Below are 25,734 nucleotides of genomic sequence, written 5' to 3' on the forward strand. Positions count from 1 at the left end.
TTGTAGTGTGGCTCGGGAAAGTAACCCCGACCAGAAATTTAGAGATTGCTTACAGCATGTAGGCAAGAGTTACAATGCTTTTGTCCGAGATCTCAACCTCTGGCTTACTTGGCCTATTGATAATCACCAGCTACAGAGCGTTTATTATGTCAGCAATAATAAATGGAATTAGAAACCCTATAGGGCTCAAAAGTTTCTAAAAATGGTTCGGCCCATATTGTATGTTAAATGTTTAACGGATCGAGCAGCTGAGACCGATGAAGATACACCTGGTTATGTGGATCTAAAGAGACAACAAAACTCCCAAACTAATAACATAGACTCAAAGTCAAGATGTAGAGGTAGTCGTAATGGCGATTCCAGCCGCCAAAACTATCGCAGAAAACAAAATGATCTACATGGTGGTCGTTGCTCATGTAGCCGAGGACGTGGCCGAGGTACTTTCTTTGGCGTACAAGAACCCCGTTATTTTGGTGGTTGTAGTTAATGTGGTAAGTCCAACCATACTGACGAGATATGTTTTGCTCTGCAGAAAGTTTTACGTAAATATCGTAATATTGAACTGGTAGAAGATAGACAGTCCAAATCCGATGTTAACTCTGTGTTAAACACGGATGGGTTGGTGAACGACGCCAGTCCCCAACGCCAGTAATAGATTCGAATATAGTTATCGAATCAAATGAACGGCCTGTAAAGGAAACTTAAAAACCCTTGACAACTAAAGCATATGAAGAATATGCTAAAAAAGTCTCTAACACCCTTTCCAATGTTTCTACCGAATGAGGAAAAATTTGTACACCTGCTTATACCGACATTTTGATCGGAGATAGTTTGCATGCAAACACTATTATAGACAGTTGTGCTGGTGCCCATTTCATTTCATTCTCTCTGCTGATAAAGCTAGCAAAAGTAATGACATAGAATTCGTTAATCAGATATTTGAATATTATTGAGGTGAACCTATTAATATTTCAGGTAGAACTAAAATACATATTCGTATTGGAAGCCCAAACGACTATCACATGTTTTTGTAGCAGAAGACATTTGGGGTAATGTCGATAAGATATTGTTAAGAAACGGTTTTTCTTGATAAATATTCCTGCATTATTGATTACAATGACTGTATTATTAAGATTAGGCAGAGCTGCGTTTATTTTATATGTGAACCTACCCCAAATCCAGAACGCACTTACAAAGTGTCGTCAATTGATAAGCCGATTCGACCAATTCCTAATGGGAAGTCTGATGGGTGATGATTACAATGACACAGATATAAGCATCAATATTATAACCGAGAATATTGGTCAGAGACCGAAAACTTATCGATCGAAAGTTAGGGGACCCCCCAAAACAGCGCTCTTACTCCATTAAATAATAACTCGCTAATTATACGACATAATTTGCCCAAAATCAATAGGCTTCTGATCCGAAATATGATGAATGCACATGCAAAATCTGGAGTAGATTCAATCTTGCTTTAGTGAGATATCGCGTGCATCTAACAGACATACATACATACATACATACATACAGACAGACAGACAGACAGACAGACAGACAGACAGACAGACAGACAGACAGACAGACAGACAGACAGACAGACAGACAGACAGACAGACAGACAGACAGACAGACAGACAGACAGACAGACAGACAGACAGACAGACAGACAGACAGACAGACAGACAGACAGACAGACAAATACCTAGCAACATACTTACCGATTAAAATCGATAAGTAAAGAGACTGATTTTCAATCTGTATCTTCTGATAAGTCAAGTGGTTTTGTACCGACCCCTATTTTTGGTTACTTTAAATATAGACTTCCTTTGCAGCAAAAGGAGTCGGCTCTTGTTTCAAATTTTGTGTCTTATTCTATTGATACCCAAGTACCGGTTTCTATTATGAACCCAGACCGTTCTAATTGAAAGTAAATATAAATCAATTACTTGGTGAATTTACACTTATAGTAGGTTTGGGTGAGGTTTTTAATGCTTCACCCAATGACTGGATTCATTTTGATAACAATACAGGTCACCCTTGTTGTAATATTAACGTGACCTAAAACACGAAAAATAATCCACCTGAGATTAGTAGTTTGAAAGAAAAGTTTTTAGATTTTCGTTCGAAAGTACTATTTGTTGATGTGATATTAACTCCTGAGGAGAAGGAGGAATGATATACTTTTTTTTAACAGAATTTAGATATCATGTCTTGTAGCCCATGGGATCTGGATGGAATCAATTCATGCAAGCATGAAATTCTAACAATCATGGAGCCTATTTGTTTACCTCCAAGGCGTGAGCCGCATGCCTTTAGGGGAAATAAAAAGACAATACGAGAATTGCTCGATATTGGTATAATCCAAGAATGTGGAAGTTCATTTTTATGCCCTATTGTGACGGTAAGAAAGAGAAATGGGTCTTTGAGAATTTGTTGTGAGTATAGATTTTTGAACGACATTACAGTAAAGCACAATACACCCCTACCTAGAATTGATGATGTTTTAGATGCCCTTGGTGTTGCTAAGTATTTTTGTTGTCTAGATTTTACATCTGGATATTATCAAATTCCCATAGCAGAGAAAGATAAATACAAGACAAGTTTTGTTACATCTACTCTGCAGTACCTATTTAATGTACTTTAATTCGGTTTGACTTCTGCCCCTGCTGATTTTGTTAACTAATGAGACTCATGTTGAAAGAATTGGAAAATAAAATTTGTGTTTGCTACTTAGATGACCTGGTTGTATGTTTGTACAACTGTGTGTATGCTTCAAATTTGACTGAATTGAAGGATAGAAGTTGCCGTGTTTTCGAGCAGATTCGTGCCGCGAAATTAAAGCTCAATTTCTGTAAATCGAAGTTTTTGTGTCGTAAGGTAGAATTTCTTGGTCATGTTGTTAGTAGTGATGGTATTTCATCAGATACCAAGAAAATTATTGCTGCTTTGTTAAAATTGGCCTGTACCAAATAATGTTACTGAATCGATATCATTTTTAGGATTTTTGACATATTATAAGCGTTTTGTTGAATCTTTTTCACACATTGCTAACTGGGCAATACGCCAGGGAAATGAAAGTTGTTAACAACGAGAGTAGTAGGACGGTCTTGACATTACGTATATGACATGTTGGAAGTTAAAGTATAGTGAGATTCCTTAATACGGTGGCTTGTGTAACCACTGGCAGATTATCGTATGGCTTCATTCATAAAAAAATCAACTGTATTTGCTTGTTAAATGAGCAAGAGACCAGAGCATACAATTCAATGTGTCGTAGCACATTTTCCGTCTCTAAAAATGAATATCTTACGATAGACTGAAGAAACTTGAAAAAAATATATTGTTAGCCAACCTTGATTGTCGTTACATAGTCAGCTTTGATAAATCGTTAAATATATTTTTGAATAGTTTAGTTTTTTAGGACATAGTAATACTATACTATCCATGTGCATATAACACAATGCGCTTCTTCCTAGTAGGGCCTAGAATATTGCATCATAAGTGGTTTTTCAACTATTCCGAGTCAGTGACATTAGAGTAGATGTTGCGGCTCCGAGTAGAGTTGAGTTTGACGAAAAGAATGCCAAATGTCTCTTCCAATGCTGAAGGTTGCCGACCCGTGAATGGGTTTTGTAATCGCGATCTTCGCAGAATTCTATCTAGTGCTGTCAATTCACACCATAGTACAAACAGTTTTAAAATTTAAAAAATTGATGGAGCTTACCAGAAATAACAACTGCATACTAAATTAGGGGTGTGCAACCTTCAATACAGGAGAGCCAAATACAAAATAACTGAGTGAAACCACGGGTCGCAACATAGGCTTTCTAGTGGTTGCACTCATGACAAGCGTTGTTTGCTTTGTACAAGCTAGCTGTCAGGGCATTGAACTTCTTTGGCATGGATAATAAACATGACTCAGGTATTGGCTTTTCAACGCAAAGGGGTTGAAATTACTCTACGTATCAGATCAAGCTGAACTAAAAACTCGCGCGCCGCAAACCCTTCAAAATTGACACTTCTCCGCGGGCCGCACAAGCTTTCCTTGTGGGCCACATTCGACCGGCGGGCCGCACACCCTTGCTATAAATATTCACAAACATGAAACCGTTCATGTAAATACGACCAATCAGTTAAGATGTAGTATTCCACATACAAAAGTTCTTTGATAAAACTTTTAGCCCAAATATCTAAATTTTCTATGAAATTTCCGTGGAGAATAGTGGCAGTAACAGTAACGCCTATGATAGTAACATACCGCCTGTGAATCCTCGGGAGTAGTGGGTTGGTCTTCAACACAGTTGAAAGAATCATTACTTTTAGGATTCGGAGCGGAATTTGCACAATCTTCAGATGAATTATCAACTTCATTCACCGCTTCGTTCCAATTTTTTTCCATTCACAACACTTGAATTATACGATTTACATCGAATCCTAAGTTTCTTCGTGGCTCACCGACAAAAATGTTGCACATCCTGATCTTAAAACTTGTTAAAATATTTTAATTGAGTAAAGCGTACGCTACTGTATTGATTCTTGGTCCAATCGTGCCATTCTTCGTTTTGGTGATGCCACTTCGTATTGCTATATATAATCTAGTGAAAGAAAAGCAATCAATACTGTAAGGAATAGATACATGAAGTACAATATTAAAGGTCGATAAGCGGACGTTATTCTACTGCAGAATTGTGTCGTTTGCGATATCTCCTTTAACGTGCCATCACGTAAATTAGTGATGGCACAAATTCCAAACAACAATGCTATATTATAACTTTTATTGAACACCAAGTTTTCATACAGATCATTTCCCAATTTATCGCCGTCGCTGTGGGGTTTATGTCGTATTTGGAAAAAAGTTTTATTTGCAACTAACGGATCATTTGTATGCGAATCTTCACAGCTAAATAAAATTGGTTGAAGCCGCAAACAGTGTGTTGCATCAATCTCGGTGCTGACCGAGTGTGTACCGTGCGCAAACCGAGTAATCTGTGTCAGAATATCCTCGCATTGCTCTCTTGTTTATATTAGTATAATTCGCATTCAATAAAAAATTAGGCTATTTGATATATGATAAAAATAATGGACTTCGAGATTTTCAAAAGTGTTATTTCCAGTAGATATATATTGATTTCATGTGCGCAACCTTTTTGTGAGGTAAACCTGGTATTGACAACTGTATAATACTTTTCAAGCAATAACTGTGGCGCAATGTGGTGCAAAGCATTTGCATCCTAGCTATGCACAGGACGGCCTGCGTGATTCAATCTTTGCATTAGGGAGATTTATATTCAGACTCATTAATAAAAAAAAAGTTTGAATCAATATCAGGAAACTTATTGACTTTTTATCACATGTTCCTATTTGTTTGGTTTATGAGACATACAAGGTGTGCAAACCAATTAAGTCACAACGTAGGATTTGGGTCTCGTCTAACAAAAGAAATATTTCAATAGAAAATCTCAAATTGGAGATAATTGAAACTCGTATTTTTACCCAAATAGTAACGTACAAGTATCTCGATTTAACAACAATGGGTAAAAATAGTGAGTCAGCAATCGAAGGGTCGCATTTTAAAACTTTGCCATTTACGCCATTTTACGTATAGCTACGCCACTACTTATAGTATTAACCCTTCAATTATCTGAGAGTAGGATTACAATTCAATTCTATACTAAGTTTTCACATGTGTATGTGGATCGTTTTAATTACTTTGCATAAGTTTGGTTTGTATTATAAGTTATAATATCAAAATCTTTCTCTACTTTGTATCTCAGACATTACTGAATTGGCGAGAAAAAAATCAGAACTTGTCTTGTGTCTTGTATCACGGCATTAAACGGATGGCATCATAGCGCTAGTGTAATATTCCATAGAAAGAGTCAATGACAACCAGTGATAATATTACAAGTTTCATACTGTTGCATCAATGCAAGGTCGTCAGTCAGAGAAACTTGGGTTTACCTTGGAGCGGCGTCGAGAATACACCACAAGAAACTTCGCTTTTCGTCTTGTTTCTATGTCGCAAAATCATAATCGGACACGGTATGAACCTATGGATCGTTTTTATATTATGTTGTTGTTCTTGTTATTGTTGGTATTTTTCTTCCTAACGTTATCAAAAAAATTGCCTTTCACTTTTATTATTGGACCAATTTGTTTGAAATTTTCAGTGGTAAAAGATTGTAATTTTTGCTTGAAGGGTATTACTTTTATTTGCGCGCTCTGTGCCCATATATTTGAGAATAGCTCTCTTGTTAATGCTATGAAATCGGGCGAAACTTTTTGGACACCCTGCACTTGGAAAATGTAACTAATTTTTACTGGGGTGTTTTTCCATAGCACCAGACAGCTTTAGAGAAATAGCGGTCTGGATCATTAGTAAGAATTAAGATTATTCTGAAACAATATATGTGAAATAAAAATGCTAACTGTATGATATTATTATTTTTAAATATTTGAAGTAAGACTCGAGTTGGTGAAAATGGTGGTTATTCAGAATATTTTAAAATAATTAAAATTCTTCTTCTGGATTATTATTTTAGTTTTGTTTTCCCGTTAGCTTGTGTCCTCGTCTTTGTACTTTTAAAGGTTCGGGAACAATTTATTCACCATTGTATATAGATTCGTATATAGAATTCAAAAATTTCTGGATGAGTATATGATAAAATACGGATGTTGTATTGCTAACCTTGCGCGCGGGGTTGATCACTTCCTCTACCAGTTATCAATGTTAATGTGATGCATTAGAACTGTTTACGCGTGGACCTCTAGTTTTGCTGAAATGTTGCTGTTGTTCGCGTTGGGATCAATATTGTTGCGGAACAATTGCTTTCCTGGCAAACAATGAAGCAATAGATTTCAATATCGGAAGATGGAAGAGATCGCTAGGCTACTGTTATTTTTATCAAATTTTCTTCGAGCTTTATATGTCACCCAATATTTGATGATATAATTAATGTATCGTTTTGTTTATTTATTTATTTATTCAAATCTTTGCTGAAACAATCTCTGACCGTCCTCAGTTTATATTATATCATAGTAGGGCGTTGCACAGTCATGTTTGCCCCGTGCCATAACCTTATCATTATTTGTAAAAAAAAAAATTAAAATTTGTTGAGGCGAATAAACGCATGAAAGACTAGTGTGAGAACATCGATTCTACTCGAAATACTGACTTGCCTCGTGCTGTTTGCTGTCACAAGGTGTTTGTTGACACTACAAGTTTAATTTGTCCTAATACAATTGATTACATTTTAAATAGAATTGTCATATTTTTTATGACTCATTAAATGGTCTAATTAAATAGGGTGCCTGTAAAAAAATAAATTGATATTTTTGCTTTGACACATACACAATTAACACGGGAAATGTATTTGCACACACATGCAGTTTTATTATCGCAATCTCATGTTAGCGATCTTACTCGCGAGAAAATTTCTACAATTACACAAGTGGAATATAGCGTACCGGGATACACCCGCACGGGCAATAGCGTCAATATCAACCTATTCATGACACCGTCTATGTGCATAGCGAGGTGAACACCCGGATGGATAAGGGCGTCAATATCAACCTATATACGTCACCATATATATATATAAGTTTATAGCTATGGCGCACGAACACGGTAGGCATGATACAAACAGTGTAATATTCAAGATTTCGTTGTTTGCAATTTGGAAAAAAATCAATTCCTAAAATGTATTGATAACATTCATTGTATTTATACTAATTTTTTATTCTGTATATATATATGTATATATTCGTAGATAAGATATATGTGGTATAATACAATATATGTATATAAGGACATTGCGTATTTTTTCTTTACTAAAGACATCAATATATTACAACTAACAAATGTGTGGCAATACTACAATAGTACAATAATTTGTATTGCATAACAGTTGATTAAGAGGACAACAATTTCAATAAAAATCATTCATGATAGATCATTTTATATATCATTAATATTTCTTTACAATAGGATTGCAGCTATGCAATAGTCATAGCTTAGTCGACTTGCATCTCTTCAGTTGGTACATTCAATAACAACGTAGCCATGTAATTCCATTTACTCATTTCTCGAATCCAGTCTGTAAGTTTCCACACCTCCGCATTTTCGTCCTCTACATCTGCTTCTCCACTGATGTCTTGTATATTAGCTTGCTCAACAATGCTGTTACTGTAATGTAAAATTAATACTGTATGTATAACATATTTTTTTCCTAAGATTCTTGAGAGATTATCATATTTAAAAAAAATTGTTTTCAATTAAATATTTTATAATATATTTTACATCGTTACCAAACTTACCCTCGGTTATTCCCTCCCATGGCATATATTATGTCATCAAACACACACGCCCGAAATTTTATCCTTGGTGACATCATTTCTGCATTCACCAATACCCATTCATTGCTGTTTAGGTCAAAAAATTCCACAGAACGAAGATAATGTATGTTGTCAAAACCATCAGCTAATCGGGGATTGCCTTCATATTACTCGGAGTCCGATGTATTTCACAAATCTGAGCCACTTTTAAACCTCTAATATAGAAATTATTCCTCGTTCCTCGTTTACATTGGAATATCTATATGCAATAAAAAGTTCTGACTTTACTGTATCTTTGTATTTTCATTGTTCTCATAATTTTGGCGTGAAGGTTTTGTTTGTTTTTATTCATTAATCTGTAGTCGGTGTAGTGAAAATCAGAACATAACTACCATGTCAAGTAGCCCGCTCAATTATTCGTAAACTACATGTGGCCCTTCGGCCATAAAGGTTGGATAACCCCGATTTAAACGATTAAATATAAATACTTGAATAGACAAGCTTTAACACCGATATCACCAATATCCTCATTACACTCATTTCTCTGAAATTGTTTGATGAATGATCAATTTTCAATGAGTAGCCTAATAAGCTGGATTACTGTATTCAGGAGGAAATGTGTACATAAGGTGATAAAATCCGTTGCTAAATAAATACGAATTCGACCTTTGAAATTTTTTACCATCTACAAACTATTCAGTGAGTATATCAGTCAGTTTAAAAATAAAGGCCTCGCTTAACATGATTCCATCAGCCTTTTCAGAATGTTTTGAAGTAACAGAAGAAATTAGGCGACTGACAATAAAGGTAGATAATTTTATTCTCGTATTATAGACTAAACCAGAAAACTATTCGCTTTGTCAATAAAGAATGTGCATATGCTGTTTTTAAGTGGAATTTCCTCAAAGAAAGCGCCCATATACCGAACAGCAAGACAAGCAGTGCGATATAACTAAAATATTTTATACGCAACCTGATATTTTTTGCACCCAACTAAACACACAACAAAATTTTGACGTATGCTATAGTAAAAATGTTTTGTGTATATATATATATACACGAGGAAATATCAATAAGCTATATTATTTTGGCGAAAACGCGTCAAAATCAAAACTAATTTTTTTAAAAATTTGTATGTTTAATTGCAAATGGCTTATACTGAACCTGCTGTGGAAAACATGTTGTTGGACAAGAGGTGGACATATGAATCGTTTTTTATAATATTGTTGTTTTTGTTGTTAATATTTTTGGCTTGTTGTTGGGGAAAAATTGCTTTTCTCCAAACCACTGTACCAAATGATTTTGAAATTTTCGGTGGTTGAAGATTTGTATTTTTTGCTAGAAAGCTATTCATTACCCCTATTTATTCTTACATTTTCTATGAATCCTGTGGGATCTAGTATCCCATCAAAATTTCGTTATTTCGTTTTTTATTCGTGGTAACACAGTTTTTAATCCGTCAAACGTGACGGCTGTTTTCTGTTTTAATTTGCGAACTCGTGCTAGGCGGAAGTCGGAGGTTATTGGATACGGGCAACGCACGATAGGGACAGTACGATAAACTACATCGTTTTTGCTTTCGTGTCCATATATTTGAGCATCGCTTACCTGATTTGTGCATATGGTGATATGTATTTCTTTCAGCCCAAACACAATACCTTCAAATTTTATAAACTAATAGTACATGACTATTCTATTTTATTTTCCTTCAAATCATAACTATTTTCTATTTGTTTGACACTGCGTGGTGAGAACGAAGAATATATTTTGTTTCACAGCTTCATGCTGAAGCAGAAGAAGACGCAGCAACTACATTCGATGTATTCGAGCGTTTGAATTATCAAATCAAACGACGCCATTTTTTATCGCATACACGTGAGTTTTATTTTGTATCCGTGAGTATCCTGAGTTACTGACTATTTCATTTTATTTCAACATGAATTTTTTCTTTCTTAATTTGAATCAATTTGAATATTTGGGGGAACGTAATACATAGTACATACATAGTACACAAAAATACATAGAACACAATATTGTCAAACAGAACTAGAATAATTCGACCGACCATCTGACATTTATAGAGCTGTTCTGATATTTACCTACCGAAATCCTTTTGATGAGTCAGTTAAGTGAGTCTTATTCCGGCTGACCCGCTAACTCCAATTATTCTCTTACAGGGGGCACTAAGGTTTATATAATAATTCGATGTAATAATCTATAATAACCCCTCTATTTATGAAGATTCAAACGAGTAATCATACAAAGATTATAATCATCTGTGAAAGGGAAATGAGGAAATGACAAATCTCCTGACGTTAACATTTTGGAAATCGAAGGAATCTGAAAATGATCCCAGAGGCTCCCTGATGAAGCCCAAACACTATATAAGTGAACTTTTTCCATTTTACTCATTCTTCCGTGTTAATAAGCTGGATGATAGAAATAAATTGCAAGCAACTCAATCCCCACATTGGTACGAATACTTCTGGAGCGCCGTATTCGTACCAAAATGCCCCGGTACGAATACCACGGGAGCAAAGGATCCTAAAGGAAAATGCCCTGGTACGAATACCACGGGAGCAAAGTATCCTAAGGGAAAATGCCCTGGTACGAACACCACGGGAGCAAAGTATCCTAAGGGAAAATGCCCTGGTACGAATACCACGGGAGCAAAGGATCCTAAGAGAAAATGCCCTGGAACGAATTAGAGATGTACCGATACCACTTTTGTCTTCAATACCGATACCGATCCGATACCAACTAAAAATGCCGATACCGATACGCCGATATTGCAAAACGGCCGATATTGCCGATATTCCGATACCAATATTCCGATACTATGTAAATATTACCTCAAGTGTGCAAGGCAGTCGGGTAAAAAACACTAGTCGTTCAGCATTATTCATACTACACATTATTTCAGATTGAAAAAGGGATAAAATACATCATAAGAAATTGATGTTTGGGATTCAGATGCGGTAATTAATTTAGATGCATTGTGTAATGGAGCTAGTAATCTCGGTGTGCAATTAGAAAACTCATAAGCAGGGATGTCCAATTCGAATTTAATATTAATAACGCGACCTTCGAATATCGTATTATAAGAATATCGAATATCGCCCACACATCGTAGCGCTGCCGTCCACGTTTTACTTAAAAACATTTCACATATATTTTGTTTTATGTTTTATCGTAATCGTGCGTTGCGACAATAAATTACAGTCGACATGAAAGGATTTCAATCAGCGCTGGCTAGAAATATCTATGTCACGTCGAAGATGCCCTATGACTGCTTTACAATATAATCATTATCAAAGCCTAATTTCTATATCCCTGAATTTTAGAAAAGTGAATAGTATTTATGTGGGGGATTTTACGATGTATTCGGAATTTCAGTATCGAAAATATTTTTAGAATGTATTCGAAATAGTCGATGGGTATGGTCGTCCCTGCTTATACGTTTCGCTAACAGGGTGGTGAAATAAATGAATGTTTAGCCTATTTAGCCAAATTGATACATTAAGTTACGTGCGCAAGATTTTATTTCAATATAACGACATACTTACAGATTAGAAAATCCACTAATATTCGATTGATATATTTATTCATAATTCCTATTAAAAACGTCAATATAAAAATTTGGCAGCAAATTAGTTGAGCGTTTGGCTGATAAATGACTAAGAACAGGTCAGAATCCCATTCCCGTTTCTACTCGCGGGGGTTGGGACGTGTGTGGCTCATAGTTCACCATTCCCCTAAGCAAAAAATAATTTAAACATCAGTATTCCAACTTATCTTTTAGAACATTCTGAATCATATCAAAAAGGTAAACATATCGGAAATATCGGTCTTTATTCAGCCGAGACCGATACACTACCAATACCGAAAAATTGGCCGATGTTTCCGATACCGATACATCGGTACATCTTTAGACTCTGCACCCCTGTATACTGTTATGCAGCTATTGGCTGTGACATCGTTTATGACAAAACAATACAATTGATCTGTCTATTTCTTGCAACTTGTTACAGCGTTCCCATTTGCACGTGCCAAGAACCATAAGGCACTGCAGACTACTTTGTGGGGTATACGAGAAATAGATGCTACTTTGCATTTTATTAGTTTCTTGCCTGCAATGCCGTTGTAATCTAAAACACAACGTTTTAGATTTAAAATGAAGACCTATAAATCTGACAAAACAATGGGACACTGTGGAAGTGCATTAATGTAAAAGCCGATCGAAAAATATATCTCTATCAGAGTGGAATTCCCTCCAAACTCTTTGAAACCGTAAAATAATTTGCCGCATCATCCTAAACGTTTTTGGATAATTCATATGCGTGTTTTCGTACACGAATTTTATAAAATCATGAGTGCCATAAAGTGTCTAGTATTCCCTGATGGAAGTGCTACATAAATAAATCCCAAAACTACACAACAACAACCGAAGCTTATAATATTTGAAAGGTAGGATGCAGCAGCAAGTTTTTTTTTTATAGGTACTAACATTGACTGAATATCTTTCACCCACACTCTTCTGTTCTGTGGTTCCCATAATTTTGTGACCCATTCATTGAAAAAGGTTCGCCATCCCTGGTCTAGGCAATATATTTAGCCTAAGATAGGGTGGTTATGACTGTTTCAAATTTTGAAATTACAATTGAGCATATTTTATAAAACAATTATTAGTTTTTTCGTTTTTTTATTGTTGAGGATTAGTTACATTTTAACTTTTGGGAATATGTAAGTAAAAATGGTTTATTTAGCATATTGTTTTATTGTTTTATAGTTTATAAATTGTTCAAACTAAATATTCATAAAGTCGAAAAGTTTGACTTTTAACCAAAATGCGGGGCAGTGTGCGATTAGGTTATTTTTCTCTCTTTTAGTCATATATTCATAACGTATTGTAGCATGGGATTGCGCGTCCTCCACCGTACTTCGCAGATTAGAGGTGTTATTTTTGCATTGTTCTTGGGCCACAATAGTACGAGTAATAGGTAGACAGTGAAATACAAAACAAACACTTTTATTGTGCATACACATTGATCAATATTTGTCATTTATCAAGCTAAAACATGCAAAAACCACAAAAAAACGCACTAAAAAGATTTTCTATATTTATTCATTTAGTTCAAGATTTCAAACTTTTCAGAACGGAAAGTTGTAAAGTGGGAGTGCAAATGTAAGTGCTTTCAAACATAGATAAGATTATCAGATTAAAATCTCTCAACCTTGGAAAATGCTCATTGTTCACGAGATTCTAAAATATCGTTTTAAATTTTATTCTTCTGTCACCGACATAACTTGCCGATATATCAAGCAAGCATTGTGGTATTTTCCTTCCTATATCCAGTTAAAAATCTGTTTGAATTCGTCAGCTTCCTTGTAAAACTCAAGTTTACAAAATAACTTATAAATAACTGAAGATTGATTGATTACCAAATGTGAGGGTAATTACTAAATTTTTGGCATATAGGCATCATTTTTGTAATACTGTTTAGGCTAGTTGAAAAAACACCCGCAGGATTGTTGGGCCATTACATTAATTATAGTTATCAATGTATAAATATTCGGTTCCGAAAATGACGCGTTTTATCGTATACTATGTAACACTGTTCGCCTTATAGGTAAAATAATCAAATATTGAATTCGTGGACAGTGGGAAAATAAAGAAATGATTCGTTTCTTCGTCCTGGTGTTTATGTTTAAAATGTCAAACTCGTTTATGGTCAAACTCATTATGGTATAGGTCGGGGGTGGCCAACCCCGAGGCTCGCGAGCCGAATGCGGCTCTTGCTCCGGTTTCGTGCGGCTCTTTTCGCCTTGGTTATTTTAAAGAAAAAATACCTTACAAACTACGATTTATCATGTTTGGATTAAACATATTGTGATTTATCGTACATTCTTCTTTTACGACAAAGAATCATGAGCGCCTTTATTCACTTTACTATGCAATTTTACTTTATTACGTCATAATCAGATTCTTTGTTGAGAGACCCGTTCATTACGCTATAATTAGGCTTATCATATATCCGAAGCAAAAAAAAACGGGACAGTGTGGATTGGACAAGCCAACTTTGGTTCGATTCCAGAGGCTTAGTAATAGCTTAAACGTTTCTATACCATTGTGGGAAGACTAAAGGCATCAAATTTAGCTGTAAATCCTATTAAAATATCCTCTATTGGTCTTTGCTTCAAATAATGGAAATCGTTTAATTCATTAGGAAACTTGCAGTTTGTTTTCGACATTTTGATGATTTAACGACAGTACAGTTGGTGGTTGAATTAACGCAGAGTTCATCCTTCATACCATAACTACGACACAATTATCAGAACTAGTGAAGTGAGAAGCAAATCAGTGGTGAATCTGCTGACTCCGTTAAAAATAATACAATTTTGTAATAGTATTGAATAGAAAAATTATTTATGACTGCCATACTGCAAAACCGGGCATTTAGGTCTACCACCGGCACAGTTCCGGCAAAACCGGGACGTATGGTAATCCTAACTATAGTGGCTGTCGTAATCATATCGAAAACGAAATCGGGCGACAAACGCGCATTTGAATGAAGTAATTAAAGTGCAGATAAAACCTCACAGATTACGTCGTCGGCGATTTATTTAATTCTGAGACTGGTTGTTTGAGATTTTCTTCTGTATCAGATAAAGCTGCAACTGAGTTGAAGATTATCTACGGCAGTGGTTTTGAAGATGATCTACGGCAGTTCAAACTTGTTTGTACAATTGCTTCCCTACAGTATTTAATACAACTTTATCGCCCACCAGCACTACAAAAAAGTCAGAAACGAATATATTACAAACCAAGTAAACAAGAAGACAAATCTTAGTTCATAGTGTTTGTATCATTAGTAAACGGGATGTATCTGTTCGCACGCATTTTTACTTCCAAACATCAAGGTGATTTTTTTTGCATGGTTTGTCAAATTTTGATAGCGATTTTCTTTTAGAAGATACATTTTTATAAAAGTCAAGCAGTGATGCATCTCTCGAATATAACATGAATTTTATTTCCTCAATGCATTGCATCTCAGAGAGCCTCATTTGAATCATTTCTGCGCTATTGAACCCCTGCACTCAGCATCAACTTTTCTGTGTGTTGCCATGTGTCTGATTATAATTAAATTGTAGGCTCGTTAACTGTTCACTAAATTTTTAAATTATATTAGAACTTAGTCTAAACGTGTCGCACGATAAATTCTTTACGTAAATAACATAATCTATTTCTGGAGCGTAGATTACAAAATTGAATTATCGTCAAAACGCTGTTGTGTCTCAATAACTCAGTGAAGCGTCGCGAGCTGGATTATTTTACTCCGCGGACCATAGGTTGCCGACCTCTGGCGAGTGGCGATATCGCCCACTTTGGGAATCACTGATCTACGCTATTTTTATGAAGACGACCAACTTAATTGCGCTTTGAGGGAAGTGCTATTGAGTTATGGAAAAACACGCCAATAGAAAATACCCTAATATCAAACGAGATGTTATCAATGTTTGCGTCAACATACGTCTGCGACTCTGTGTTTTCTATCCTAAAACACGTGAAAACAAAGCATTGATCCGTTCTGAATGACTCCCATGTGAAAGAACTGCTTCGATGTTTCCGATCGGCCCTATATAATTGCTCAGAATCACGGTTCATTACTTGTCGATCTCGATCGGTAAGTATGTTGATAGGTATCTGTTTGTTTGTTTGTCTGTTAGGCACTTTCGTATGTTACGCGATATCTTTCGAAAGCGAGATTGAATCTGCTCCAAATTTTGCATGTGCATTTATCATATCTCGGAACAGAAGCATGTTGATATTGGACAAGTTATGTCGCATAGCGAGTTATTAATAAATTAGTGAAATGACACGCGGTGTCGTTATTGAGCCAGAGCGAAGGATCGATTTAAATATAATTGAATATAAAATACGTTATTTGGAGTAAATGTAGTTAAAAATAAATGACACCTCGGTCATTGCAATTGCTTTCGTAGAAATCAAGATATTTAAACTCAAAGGGATGATTTAAATCGGGTCGGCGATTGCGTCAAACACATAATTAACACAAAAGTTCAGGATCGCAGACTATTCATCTGGAAGAGGATGATGATGATATTTGTCTAAATTTTTAGTCCAATAATGGGATATATATGCAGGCAAAGTATTATCATGCATAGTTTGTGAGTCAATACCTCAAGTAAATATGCTGTTATGACTTGGAAAATTTATTTTGCAATATCTACACCAGGGTGGTCCAAGGTTGTCGGCTCCGCGGGCCACAAAATTATTTTTGCATTGTTCGCGGGCCCCAATAGTGCCAATAATAGGTAAACAGTGCAATACAAAACAAACACCTTTATTGTGCAAACACATAGTTATCAGGCATAGCCATTCTAGGCTAATAGAATCCGCACTCGATTTTTAGTTTTCTATGAGAAGAAGTTAGAAAGCCAGATAACAATGTAGACTGCCAAACACATCTTTCAACTTTGCTAGTTTCCCCAGCTAGCCATTATTTAATTCAGTGACATTAGTGATAACAATGTGTCAAAAGATTTTTCTGAATAATTTTATGACGAAACAACACGAAATGCGATTTTTTGATTACTCTCCGAATGTGACGCGGGCCACAGATTATGAAGCATCGGGCCACATGTGGCCCGCAGGCCTGAGTTTGGACCACTCTGATCTACACCATTAGCTAAATTCGTAGACCTATCAATTTAACATTTGCGTAAGTCAGGTGAGCACAAAACACGACTGCCTAATTGTGTAACTGGTAACGGCCATTGTTGAACCACTAATCAGATTACCTATTTTCTTATGAAAGATGCTATTACAAGATAAGAACACATTGAATTCTTTGCTAAGTTTTTATTAACCAAAATGATAGAAGCTTTAATTTCCACAGTCAAATTTTTACTAAACATGCAGAAATAGGTATGATGGATTTTTATTGTTCAATATGTAGTTTACACAAACTTTCATTAATAATATTACTGAAAGAAAATGTAATAACTTTCTTTATTTATTCTGTGCCTATTTTTTCCCAATCCACCCTTCAACCTTCTTTCGACAATCACATTTACATGGAGTCTGTGAATAAAACATAGAAACAAAAATTTGATGATTATCATCAAGACATTGTATTCGAAGTATTTTCGTTTACCGAATGTAAGATATTATCACCGATGTCTTCTCATTTATTTTTAGGATCAAGTTTATTTTATGTATTATTATAATGCTCGTATAAATATCCTCTTTGGCATAGCAGTTTATTTTCTCTTCATAACATAGTGTCGAAATTTATTACATTTACGTCCTAACAAACTATACCAATCTATATGAATTTGTTTGCATCTTATTAGTTCTTAAAACTTGATATCAATTTATATTTAAAGATACAAACCTTTACTGTAACATTTCCTTTGTACAGTTTCCCATTTTCTTCATAAATTGTAAATATGTCATGTATGCTCCAAATTGTCTGACATTTACAATTGCTCATAAAAGTTGGGTACATTTTCATTTTATCTGGCTGATACGATAGAAATGGATATAAATCTGTACGTGGCAATTCCATAGCCTGCATTGCGGGGCAACTCTGCTTCGATAGCCTTTAAACAATTATTTCATTCATCAAAGAAACGCAGCAAATTTACTAGATTATTTTCTTTTTTTTTCATATAATTATTGCTATATAATTGTTGTTACTTCAAGCATGAGAAAAACATTGGACTATTGTCATAAGCCGAAAACACATAGGGTTGAATTATTATTCTTATGGTTGTATTGACTTGTATTGACTTCAATTGTATTGAATCCATACTTTTGTTTCAAGATATACCTGCCGAAAAACCCTGGTTTGCAGGCCTCATTACTCTTTGAGATGACATAGTGAAATTTGTAGTTCTAGTAACAGATTAAATTACAAGAATTTATTATGAAAATCCCATTATCTTCGTTACTTACTTGCATTCAACGCCGGAATGATAAAATGGTTTGAATAATTTGACGATTCTCTTGCATTTTGTAGAACCGTAGTGAGATGGCTGTGTACAATATTGTTCTTGGCAACCGGAGAAGCGCGGATATTTCTCATTGAGGTTACTTCCGCTAATGTCACACGAGTCCTCCGGCCCAGAAAAATATCTTTAAAGAATTGATTACAGAATGCAAGCTATCTGAGTTATCAGTTTTACATCGCCTTTTTATTGGATAAATTATGGTAGTGTGCAAAAGTTCTACCGCATATTTTTAGCTTTTATTCAAGTAAGTATAGATGAAATACGCCTGCAAATATCAACAAATGCAATATTTCCGCAAACATTTGGGCAAAGTTAATATTTATAATATAATAAGTACCTGAACCGATCACATATCGGATATATGCCGAGAGCAAAACCTTTCTCTTTCGGGAAATCGAACTTCCTTGCCTCTTGCAATGTTACCTGTTAAAATATTGTACAAGACACAAAAATATTAGGAAAATAGATTATAAGAAAAAAATATTAAATAACTACAAACCTGAGCATCGAATTTTGCAAAGAAATCCTCCACATTGAGTTCATTGTGATGAGGTGTGCCCAGTACAAAAACAAAAAGAGAAAAACAAAGTATGAACTTCATGCTTCTTAGTTAAAGCTGCTTATAAGATATATATTTGTCAGTACCTCCACTTTTAACTACACAATTTTTGGCTTAGCAGAAAAGTATGTGCACCAAGTTGGCGCACATCCTGATAACCCTAACCTGGTTCACATATTATGTTCAGGTTGTGCGCCATCTTGGTGAACATACTTCTGAAGCACCCGATTTTTGTTTTATTTCTGACGAATAATTTCGCTAGCATGTTCAAGCATTATTCAATAGTTCCTGATCAGACTTCTATGATATTACACCTAATGGGTTGATTTCAACAGATTTTTAATACAAGCTCTTATTTCAAAATATCTGAATTTCTGAACAAAATATTTAAACCATCATTACTTCTTTGATATTGTACTACAATACAAGGACTTTTCAATGTATTGAATATATTGCTACTATATTCATTTTTATAGCTTTAGATTTATTTAATAGCTTTTCTCATATTTCCCAAACTATAAATTTTATCAGCTGCGAGTTTTCACAAAACTTTATCACTCACAAGAGATGACATAAGTGAATAATTTTTTTTTAAATGTCAGTGCTAAATACAATTTGATGGAAAAAATTTGATGCTCGTCGTGGAACAAATAATAATATTTTTTCTCCTGCTCATGCTGTCTCATTCTAGTGCTCCGAGCTATTCTAAAAAATGATATCCATGTACGTCGATGCGCAAAAAAACTATGACTGAAATGTTGTTGGGCCTGTCAGCTATGACGAGATTATTTCGTATTTTATCGAGAAAATCGTGCAATGTGCGACAAACATACAGAGTTCAATTTTGATAATGGCGATAAATTATGAAGTGGTAACTTTGATAACTAAGAATTTTTGTGAAAGATTGAATGCATTGATTTTATATCCTCCAAACTTTTATAACAAATTGAAATATGAACTATTACAACTATTGTTTTAAAATTTTTGTTTATCAATACACATCACATTGCCAAAATTAAATTCACAAAGAAAGCATGAAAATTTTAACAGTAAAAAAATCGTTAAAGTATGTTTTACATGTAATTAAACAACAATATATACAATAGAAGGCTTCAAATACGAATAAACGTTTACATTTAAAGTTGGCCTTTTACTATAAACCACATGCTATAAACACAAATTGAAAATAAGAATTTTTTGCAAGTGGTGGGGAAATGTCCATGGCGTCAAAAAGTAGTTTCACATATTCAAAGGTTATTCAGTTGGGTTTTCAAGAAAATAATTTATAAGATTTAAGTTTCTTTCCTAAACTCCGGGACAGAGTAGTCATGGTGAATAGATATGTAAATTTCATCAATTTTTGTCCTGTTGCTGTGTTGCATCGGTGGCGTTTTTTATTATTCATTTTAAAGATCTGTTTGTGCCATTGGGGGAATGGTGAATCAGTTTAACTTCTTCAATACACAAAAACATAAACAGAACTAAATTATTCATATCACGAGCTCGTTTTCTCTTGTAGTTAGTAAATCTTGCAGATTACCTGATTTTCAGTGTTAATGAGAACTGTGTTGCTGTCAGTTAAGGTCATATGCATTATAATATAGTTTGAAGGTACATACGTTTATTAAAGATCTGTTTATGAGATTGTGGGTTAATGCGATCAGTTTAACGTCTTTCATACACAAAACAATTAAACGCTAAACACATTTTTATAAACAGAACTAAGGAACTTTATCGTAATTGACGAGGTTTTTAATTTATCTCGGTATTGACTTAAAAGTATATTTTCTAAGCACAATTTCATAAACAGCACTAAGCAGTAATAAATGAGATCTCCTATTATGTCTCGGTCATTAATATTATTGATCAAAATCTAGATTTTTATTTGCAAAACTGTTCACATGGAAATGGTTGATTTTGTTTAGTGTACATTACTCACATCAAAATTGTTTCAAGCGGTCATCGAAGCTCGATTCTATTTAAAAATCCCATGCCCAACTAGATTGCATTTTATCATTATCACGACGTGGTCTAATATCATTATATAATCCTCCGTGACAAGCATCTCCTAAACACAATACTAAATAGAAACAGTTCTGTCATTTTCAACATAAACATCAGGACCAAATAACTACCATAAAATTTTGTCTGATCCAATCCATTTATTGGTATTCAACTATTGCAGCATGATATATCATGCTCGTACTAGTGATATATCATACACTTTGTAAATGCAACATTGTGATATTTCATGTTAGACACACAATATTCCAATGAATATGACTTAAAAATGGGCATTAGTTATTTTCATTTGAAAACAAAGCTCAAGGCCGAGAGAAATTTATGAAGCATGTTTCCGTGTGTTGTCCCATTGTACGTGCAGGATATTATAGGAGTATATGTAAGCTGGTCACGTGATTTTTTAGAGAATTGACATCTAGACAAAAAGTTAGATGTTGTACAACAAGCCATTTAATCTATTTCAATTTCGTTTTTTTATTCTTGCTATAACCACAAGCCTTTCCTAATATTGGATGAAGTTTATGGATTTATAAAATATTCAAATTCAGGAGTGTCTACATAGTCATAGTCAAGTTTATTTTTTTATGCATTAAAATGGGCTGACGGGTAAATACAATCAGAAATGGTAATGAAAAGCATTCAGAAAATGCGTGAGTAACATTTTACCAAATAGGAATAACCAAAAAATAAAAAATAAATGTTGTTCGGCATTGATTAAGACTAAAAATGCTCTTTGATATAAGAAATGATAGCAATTCAATTTTATCTGAAGCTGACCAGCGTCGTCAACAGGCATTCCATCAACATCCCACAATGGCCTATAAAAAAAAACTTTCTGTGGCTACTTCAGAAGAGTGGCATTTATCGGCTAAAAAATACACACGGAAGATTGAACTGATCGAAAAGAGAGAATTAGAAGTCGGCAAAAAAAGCTTAATCGCGTAGCAATGGAATACGACAGTACAACTATAATTGCAAATTTAATGACAATTGTCAGTAAAAGCGTCATATTTTTTGCATCGAAATACACAGGAGAAATATATATCAAATGATAGATTTGTAAATCGGTATTTATTTGTAAAAATGACTGGGGATTAGTAAAATTGTTTGATACGCCGATGACAAGATTTATAATCCGGTAATGACTATTAAAAAAATAAATGGTTAGGCTTACTAGACCGTCTTAGGCTGAAAATGTTACACTTTTTTTCTATGTTGTAATGAGATATATAATACTTGCCATAGTGCTCATAGCATGATACTGGTCGCCATTTTGATAATAGTCCGAACACACGGGTATGAAATGTATATGCATAGCCAGGCCTTGTAAACCCTTTTTAATCAAGCATATTTTAACTCCTTGTGGTATGACTGTTTACATAAGCCCAATCTCTAGACGAAGCTGTATAAAATAGCGCATTTTTTTGAGTACTATTTATCGTTGATGTTCCCGTGCCGTTTCTATTATAACCACATTCCCGTTTTGAACTGGAATAACCTCAGATCGTTCTTAGGGCAATGATTTGCGTATAAATTTAGCAATTTAGTTTGATGGAAATGGCTGAAATATCTTTAATATTCATTTGCATCACAAATTGTTTTAACTCGAAATCTCATCTGTACATCAAACTATGTCGAATCCAACCTTCATAAATAAATTTCATATTTGTTGACCAATGTATAAAATTGCCGTCTAGTAGGCTAAACTACTAGTAGTACATATAAATACATTCATTTCAACAGTTTGGTGAATGAACATCGAGCTTTCGGCCAATAATATAATGATACTTTTTGCCAGGAAAGAATATATATTTCCGAGAAAAAAAAAACTTATCTATTACGGTAACGTTTCTTAGTCTTGTTCATGAAAATATGTTCAGTGTGTACTTGTTTCAGTGTATTTAAGACGTCATCTGATCTACCATTTTACATTCTCATAAACGGACAAATAATAAACTTATGTGGTTGAAAATTTTACAGAATATTCTGGATGAATTATTTCACTGTTTGTGATTGGATAAAAGATTTATAAATTAATACCAAGATAATTTAGTCATAGCTGACAGGCCCATTATGCGAGATTTCAATCACGATTTCTTTGCGCATGACGTAAATTTATGCCATTTTTAGAATAGCTCGAAGCAGTAGAATCAGACCGCGTAACGAGGAGAAAAAATTATATTTTACACAAAGAGCGTCAAGTTATTTTCATCCAATTGAATTTAGCACCAACATTTTAAAAAAAGTATTCACTTAAGTCATCTCTTGTCAGTGGTAAAGTTTTGTGGAAAATTTGCAGGTGTCAAAATTTATAGTTTGGAAAAAATGAGAGAAGTCATTAAATAAAACTAAAGCTATAAAAAATGAATATAGTAGCAATTTATTCAATACATTGAAAAGTCCTTGCATTGTAGTACAATATTAAAGAGGTTCAGATATTTTTTCAGACATTAAGATATTTTCAAACAAGAGCTTGTAGTACAAAGCTGATGAAATCATCTTAATAAGTAAATATTATTAAAGTCTAATCAGAAACTAATGAATAATGCCTGGACATCCTAGCAAAATTAGTCTTCAAAAATAAAATTAGGCAGAAAAAAGTGAAAGTACTCGCAAATAAGTATCTTTTAAGCAACATTAACTATCACTGATAGGAAACATGAGATTCATACTCTGTTTCTCACTTTTTGTTGAAGTACTGGGCACATTTGGCCACACTGAACTCAATGTGAAGGATTTCTTTGCAAAATTTGATGCTCAGGTTTGTAGTTATAAATATATAAAACAATATTGGATTTTATATTTATTCTCCTAATTCATTTTCTTAATATTTTTGCTTATTGTACAAAATCTATAACAGGTAACATTGCAAGAGGCAAGAATGTTTGATTTCCCGAAAGAAAAAGATTTTTCTCTCGACATGTATCCGACGTGTGATCGGTTCAGGTATTTGGAAGTATTAACTTTGCTTAAATGTTTGTGGAAATATTGCATTTGTTTTTATTCGCAGGCGTATTGCATCTATAGTTACTTAAACTAAAAGCTAAAAAAGTGCGATAGAAATGTTGCATACTATCATAATTTATCCTGTAAAATGTCGCTAACTGATAACCCAGTCATAGCTAGCATTCTGCAATCAATTCTTTTTTTAAGATATTTCTCTGGGCCAAAGGACTCGTGTGACGTGAGCGGAAGTAACCTTAATGAGAAATATCCCAGCCGCTCCGATTGCCAAGAACAAAAGTGCACTCAGCCATCTCACTACGGTTCAACAAAATGCAAGAGAATGGTAAAACTATTCAAACCCTTTTATCATTCCGGCGTTGAATGCAAGTAAGTTAAGAATATAATAGAATTTTCATATTAAAATCTTGTAATTTGTTCTGTTACTAGAACATCAAATTTCACTTTGTATACTCTCAAAGGATAATGCGGTTTGCAAAGCAAAACACCAACCACTTATCTCGGACATAAAACAGGTACTTACAAGACTGCTAGCAGATATCTCTCCAAACAAAAATAGGAATTCTGAAGTCAATACGACCATAAAAATAGTAATAAAACCTTATGTTTGATCGACTTATGAAATTAGTCCAACGTTTCTCTCTTGGAGTAACAGCAATTATATACCCTTATTATGAAAATAAAATTAATTAATTTAGTAAGTATGCTGCGTTTCTTTGACGAATTAAAAATTTATTTAAAGGCTATCGAAGCAGAGTTGCCCCGCAATGCAGGCTATGGAATTGCCGCGTACAGATTTATATCCAGTTAGATCAAATCAACCAGATAAAATGAAAAAAATGTACCCAGCTACTATGAGCAACTGTGAATGCCAGACAGTTTGGAGCATACATGACATATTTACAATCTATGAAGAAAATGGGAAACTGTACAAAGGAAATGTTACAGTAAAGGTTAGTCTTTCTGATATAAATCTAAGTGATATCAAGTTTTAAGAACTAATAAGATGCAAACAAATTCATCTAGATTGGTATAGTTTGTTATGAAAAAATGTAATACATTTCGACTTTATGTTAGAAATAGAAAATAAATGGCTATGCCACAGAGGATGTTTATAAGGAGCGTTATAATAATACATAAAATAAACTTGTTTCAAAAAATAAATGAGAAGACATCGGTGGTAATATCTTACATTGGTAAAGCAAAAATACGTTGAATAAAATGTCTTTATGACAATCATTGATATTATATTTCTATATTTTATTCACAGACTCCGTGCAAATGTGATTGTCGAAAGAAATTTGAAGGGTGAACAGGAAAATAATAAACACAGAATGAATAAAGAAAGTTATTACATTTTCGTTCAGTAAAATTATTAATGAAAGTTTTTGTAAACTACATGTTAAACAATAAAAATTCATCATAACTATTTTTGCATGTCTAGTGAAAATTTTACTCTTGAAATTGAAGCATCTATTATCTTGGTTAATAAAAATCTTAGCAAAAATCAATGTGTTTTTATTTTGTAATAGCATCTTTCGTAAGAAAATGGGTAATCTGAATAGTGGTTCAACAATGGCTGTTACCAGTCACACAAGTAGGCAGTTGTGTTTTGGGCTCACCCGACTTGCAGATGTTAATTTAATAAGTCTACGAATTTAGCTAATGGTGTAATACGGGTGGTTTAAACCTAGGCCTGCGTGCCACATGTCGCCCTCATTTTTGTGGCCCGCGTCACATTTGCTGAAATAGGTAACAATGTTTTGTCATGAAAATAGCCGGAAAATTTGTGATAGGGCTAGATGAGACAGTCA

The 25,734-nt window shown here is 34.2% G+C and overlaps 1 protein-coding gene across 1 annotated transcript; it reads left to right on the forward strand.

The window, feature by feature from the left end:
• The first annotated feature begins 350 nt into the window (after positions 1-350).
• LOC144430442 (uncharacterized) lies at positions 351-25,232 on the forward strand. Its single transcript, XM_078118379.1, has 5 exons — positions 351-491; positions 23,817-23,902; positions 24,110-24,289; positions 24,663-24,873; positions 25,191-25,232. The coding sequence occupies exons 1-5, from the start codon at positions 351-353 to the stop codon at positions 25,230-25,232; spliced, it is 660 nt and encodes a 219-aa protein (XP_077974505.1).
• Positions 25,233-25,734: the final 502 nt, after the last annotated feature.

The sequence above is a fragment of the Styela clava genome, chromosome 12, assembly GCF_964204865.1.
Source record: "Styela clava chromosome 12, kaStyClav1.hap1.2, whole genome shotgun sequence".
Lineage (NCBI taxonomy): Eukaryota > Metazoa > Chordata > Ascidiacea > Stolidobranchia > Styelidae > Styela > Styela clava.